The 5000-nt window shown below is 39.4% G+C and overlaps 1 protein-coding gene across 1 annotated transcript in view; it reads right to left on the minus strand.

The window, feature by feature from the left end:
- The window catches only part of LOC138046595 (uncharacterized), a 5389-nt gene extending 1034 nt beyond the window's left edge, over positions 1 to 4355 (minus strand). Inside the window, exons 1-2 of the mRNA XM_068893201.1 lie at positions 4041 to 4355; positions 349 to 511 (exon numbers count right to left, since the gene is read on the minus strand). Of these exons, the coding sequence (XP_068749302.1) occupies positions 349 to 511; positions 4041 to 4311 (434 nt within the window). The 5' untranslated portion in view covers positions 4312 to 4355. The remainder of the gene's footprint in view (positions 1 to 348; positions 512 to 4040) is intronic.
- Between the last annotated feature and the right edge of the window lie 645 nt (positions 4356 to 5000).

The raw sequence follows: 5000 nt of genomic DNA on the forward strand, positions 1-5000 counted from the left end.
ACTCAAATGTCACAGTTGCCGTACACTGCGCTTTGCAGTAGGTTTTTTTAATCAACTTAGCCTATTAGCGTGCGATGTCTCCGATCAAGTCAAATGTGCATGAACTGTCTAAAAAATTAGGGAAGGCACTTCCCCGCCCCTCCTCCATTAATGTTGGTGGCGGAAAAAGACATTAATGGGGGGGGGGGGGGGAGGAACGGAGTTAGATGGAAAGATTGGGGGAGGGATGTAAGTGTACCAAACCTATCGTCGCTTATGCTTATTGCAGTTGTTCGTTCTTGGTCATAGGCCTCGGTCTTTAATGTTCTTAAAGAAAAAAAAATAGTGCTGAACAATAATATTTTTTACCTGGAGTTAATTCTAAGTCGAACTAAGTAATAGTCCACTGTCATGTTGGCGTAATCAATATCCCCGCTCTCGGAGAACTGAGACGCATTGAAGCTTACTAGGAACCAGTACTCCTCCGATGACTTGTTTAGAACCCGGATTCCAACAAAGATGACGTAGTTGCCTATAATAAAGAAATGAGTGTTAAGATTTTTTTTAATTAAAAAAATTCCAAGAATCTTTGAACAATTTTCTTTTTGGGTAGTTGTTGCGGGTAAGCAAACTTCAATGGAGCGTCGTCTTTCGAGTTTTATTGTCTTTACTACGTTCAAAAGGAGCAGCTCAGATCCATGGATTTTTTAAATTAATTTACCTTTTATCGCATCAAGCGCAAAGAAGTGTTCTTTAATTAAGAGAGATTTGTATGGTCGAAAAGACAAATGTCGTTCAATCAATCAAATGTAGCCACAGTTCAAGTTGTTTTAATTTTCATAACCTATCGCTCGATGGATTTTGACGTCTGGGTGAAAGTAGCCGTGACAGACCAGAGCATCACTACGTTCGTTTGAACTTTCAACCCTCTCTTGACTCTGAAGATGACTTCCACTCAGGATGTCGAAATGTCAGTCACTGCTCCGATGACTTTTAGGCGGAGGGGTTAGCGCAGTGGTAAGATCTCTGCCTTCCAACCCTAGGGTCCCGGGTTCCATTCCCGGTTCTGCCGAGAGTGGAATATTTGGCGACCTTCTTTCCCGCTGAAGTTCACTCAGCTTTCCATCCTTCCGAGGTCGGTAAAATGAGTACCAGCATGCATGGACTGCTTAGAAGCGGCTGCAATTTGCGCCTGTATATGCTTCCAGTCCGCTGGGGGTAAACTGATCATTGTAAAGCGCCTTTGAGACGTTTGTGATAAAGGCGCTATATAAATGCACGACTTTACCTTTGACTTTTTGCCAACAGTCCTTCTCAGGACTACACTCACCCAGACGATCAAATGCCATCGAGGTAAACTCCTGGCTTCAAACCATTTTCCATAACATGTCGTGTCCCCGCTTTTTGTCAAAACAATTATGATTATTATGATTATCGATCGCAAAAGGCGATGGCTGCCTTGAAGATGGGAACATGCAACATATATGTCCGCTAAATGATATTACGTAACAGCGGCCCAAAAATTACTTTTCACAGCGCAAAACAAAGCTTCGTGACAAAGAACATGTCTGTCGAGCATACAGAATTAAAGTTTCAAACAACAGAGACAAACTTTGAAAAACCTTTAGCCTGACCACTCTTCAAAAATCCTTATTGCAATCCATGTTAATCTTCTTCAATTTTGCCCATCACGGCCTGGTTTTGTTTTTGATAGTCAAACCTCCCTTCAGTGCCGTTTTAGTAGTTATTTTACATTTCGCTTCACCCAGTCACTGAATTTAGCTAAATTTCGTGACACATTCCATTTAATCAAATTTTAATCTAAAAAGGTATTTCCAAATGGCCTTGATAGTAGCAGACAAATAAATAATTTTAAGAAAACTACGAAACTTTTGAGTTTATAAAACATGTTTCGACAGAAACGTCTGTCATCCTCAGTTAGTCAATACTAATGGAAGCTGAATTTATAATAAATAGAGAGAGAGGTATTTGCAGTTACTGATTTCGTTAAACGTATTCGATCGCGCGCAAGGTTTTCGGGACGGACTAATCAAGAAAGAGGCGAGCGGCTTGGTTGCGTATAGAACTCTTTTGTTTCCACGAAATCCCAATATTGAGTGCCCTTTTTGTATAGGACGTTACCAAGGAACTGAACAAACCGGAAACATGCGGAAAATATTGATATTGGTCAATATTTGGGACTAATCTAAACCGCTTAACTTTTTATCAAACGCTTAGTCATTCTAAAATAAACCAAATTTGGTCAAGCTGCCCCTTGAAACTTTTAAGTGTTTGAGGAACGAATGTTATTGTGTTTTGACTTCCGCTCTGCCTTAGACCACAAAGCAGACTTATTCATGTTCAGCATTTCGTGAAGGCAATGGGGGTTTTCTGTATCTGTATCTGTTGAGTGGAGCACCAAGCACTGAGGTCCGTTTGCTCTGACGAGGAACACTCGAAGCGTCAACTTGCGAATTATTTACGAATCGGATGTCAACTACGTTGAAAGAACCATTTCTGTGTTTCACTTGCCCGCTGACGCAGTGCTTCAGTTTTTTAGAAACTAAAACTCTTTATCCGTTCAACATAAGCCTATTTTGCTTATTCTAAGCCTCCGCACATTTGCTGGAGAAAATAGGATAGACCATTACTCCAGGAACTCCGTGAACTACTCTGACTTTTCGAAGAGGGCGTTGGTTTCTTCAACGTCCCACGGATTTTATAAACACTGAAATGCTTTCGGACAGGACCTACGGGTTATAGTTCCTAACCGAGACAACAGGTTGAAAAGGACAGCTCCCTGTTTGGAGCCATCACTGATCCAAAAAGTAAAGCCAACCCTTACGCTTAAGTCATTGTTAGAAATTAGTTACACATGCGTAGACTTAAAGGGTCACTTCGTGGTGGGTATCAAAATTGGGCGTGCACGTCCGATAATTTCCTGAATTTCTGGACATAAGAGAAATTGGTTGCAAATCTAGTAGTTGAACGTAGCTTGACCAGGTGCGCAGAAAATATCTGTATCACTGATTTAATGTTGAAACCGATTTCGCCTCAAGGGGTATTTTTCGAGTTATCTTTAAATCAACATTCATAGTTTTTCTTGTCTTTCGATGGAACGTGAAAGAGTGGATCTGTCTGAATTAATTAGGTTGTTTTACCACGGAAAATACTTTTCGTAAAGCTATATGCTTGGTGTAAATTTGGTGTAAATCAAAACTAACATTTGATGCTCTGCGTCCTACTCGGTTAAAAAAGCACGAAAAAGGAGGCAAAATTCCCGTGGAATAAAATCTGAATAAGAAATTTGCCACTGATTTTACATAATATAAAACTGAATTAAAAGTTTGTATTCCCAACTTACAAGAAATGTGTGAAAATCTTAGAAAACGTGGCGTTTTCCGGGATAATTAATTCCTTGTGTACTCGACAACTTTTCAAACCAAACTCTAACCTTAATTAAGCTGAAGTTTCGAAAAGCCTCTATTATGTTATTTCTCAGAGATCTAATTTTAAAGCTGTGCCGAATGATTTTAGTCATGTTAAACTGGTTGTAAATGTTTTCACCATTTAATGTCTATAGTGATTATTTCAAAGTAACTCTATGTGGATGTGATCTAAACAGCAATATCGTTGGCCTAATTAATAAACTGGCGTTAAACAAAAAAATAGGATTAACTGAATTAGGAATCCCGGAGATGGAACCGAAAGGCGTCTTCTTTCGATTTTTAATTCATGTACTAGTTATTCAGTTATTTGTTTTGTCAATTCTCGACAAAATCCTAAAAACAGATTATTTTTTTTCTTCCAAAGAAGAGTCAATCCGATATATTTGATTAAAAAGAATGTTTTTTTTTTTCAATTGAGATATCTAATACGGAAATTGTCCTTGAGCAGAAAAAACTCCGACATCGAGCAATGATGATGTAACTTCACTGGGCCTCGCATACTTTCCTTTCAGAGTTTTGAGCAGCTACTATAAAATAATGAATTGTGGACTGTAAAGTTTGGAAAGTTAACGCACCCCGACAACTGGTTAATAATTTGCAAAAAACGTATACCTCTTTGTGTAGAGTCACCGTTATCCATCTCAATTTCTTGATCCACTCGATACGTCAGGCTGTCTCCTTCTTCCAAGTTGACGTCCACGAGACGATCACTTTGGGGCGTACTTTCTTTGAGTGTGAAGAACATAGCCAAGGAGACAACCACTCCCAGAAGGAGAGTCACAGTCAAGGCACCTACAACTCGAAGTCTAGTTTTGCGGGAGCTCTTGGCCAGCTTGGAGTCACTAAACTCCACTTTTGTCTCCGGATCCTTGCTGTCTGCCATCGCGGTATTGGTTCTCTTGACAAGCGAAAGGACGAATTGAGGTACGGTGTTAAGGGAACGTGATTTTTAAGCGGATCCCTGCTCACTGAATCGTTCGGTGGTTTGACGCAAATCCGTGTGGGTTTGAAGCGTGACAAGTGTACCTTGTTTCTTAAATGAGTTTAATATTAGCCCGTTCTTATAATTTCATTCGAAACATTCCGATCAAAAATATTTTTAAAGGTATTTGTGGTGGCAAGTGAAAGGAGGACACATATACGGCTTCTCCTCGATAAAAAACAACGTGAAACTGGTGTTTATGAAGGGCAGGAAATAAATAGTGCAGATATGTATTGCGATAATTGCTACGTAAGGCGGGGGTGCACTCGAAATATCAAAGATATCGATTCAACTCTCCTCTTTCAAAATCCTCTACTTGCTGTCCATATTATGACTGGGTGACAATGGTTGAGCGCGGTTGCGAAATTACAAATGGTCAGGTCTAAACTGGATCTCTGACGTACTTTCTAGAAATTTATTTTTTTGCCGTGTAAGGGAGACGTCCAGCTTCTATTAATGTTAAAAAATTGGATGCCGTAAGCATAGGGTTGTCTTATTTTTCTGGTTTTTACTTTCAAAATAAGTTACTCTAAATTTTTTTAGAATGTCTTTGCACCTGACTGAAATTAATTGTATTAAACTAAATATAA

The sequence above is a fragment of the Montipora capricornis genome, chromosome 4 (assembly GCF_036669925.1).
Source record: "Montipora capricornis isolate CH-2021 chromosome 4, ASM3666992v2, whole genome shotgun sequence".
Taxonomy (NCBI): Eukaryota; Metazoa; Cnidaria; class Anthozoa; order Scleractinia; family Acroporidae; genus Montipora; species Montipora capricornis.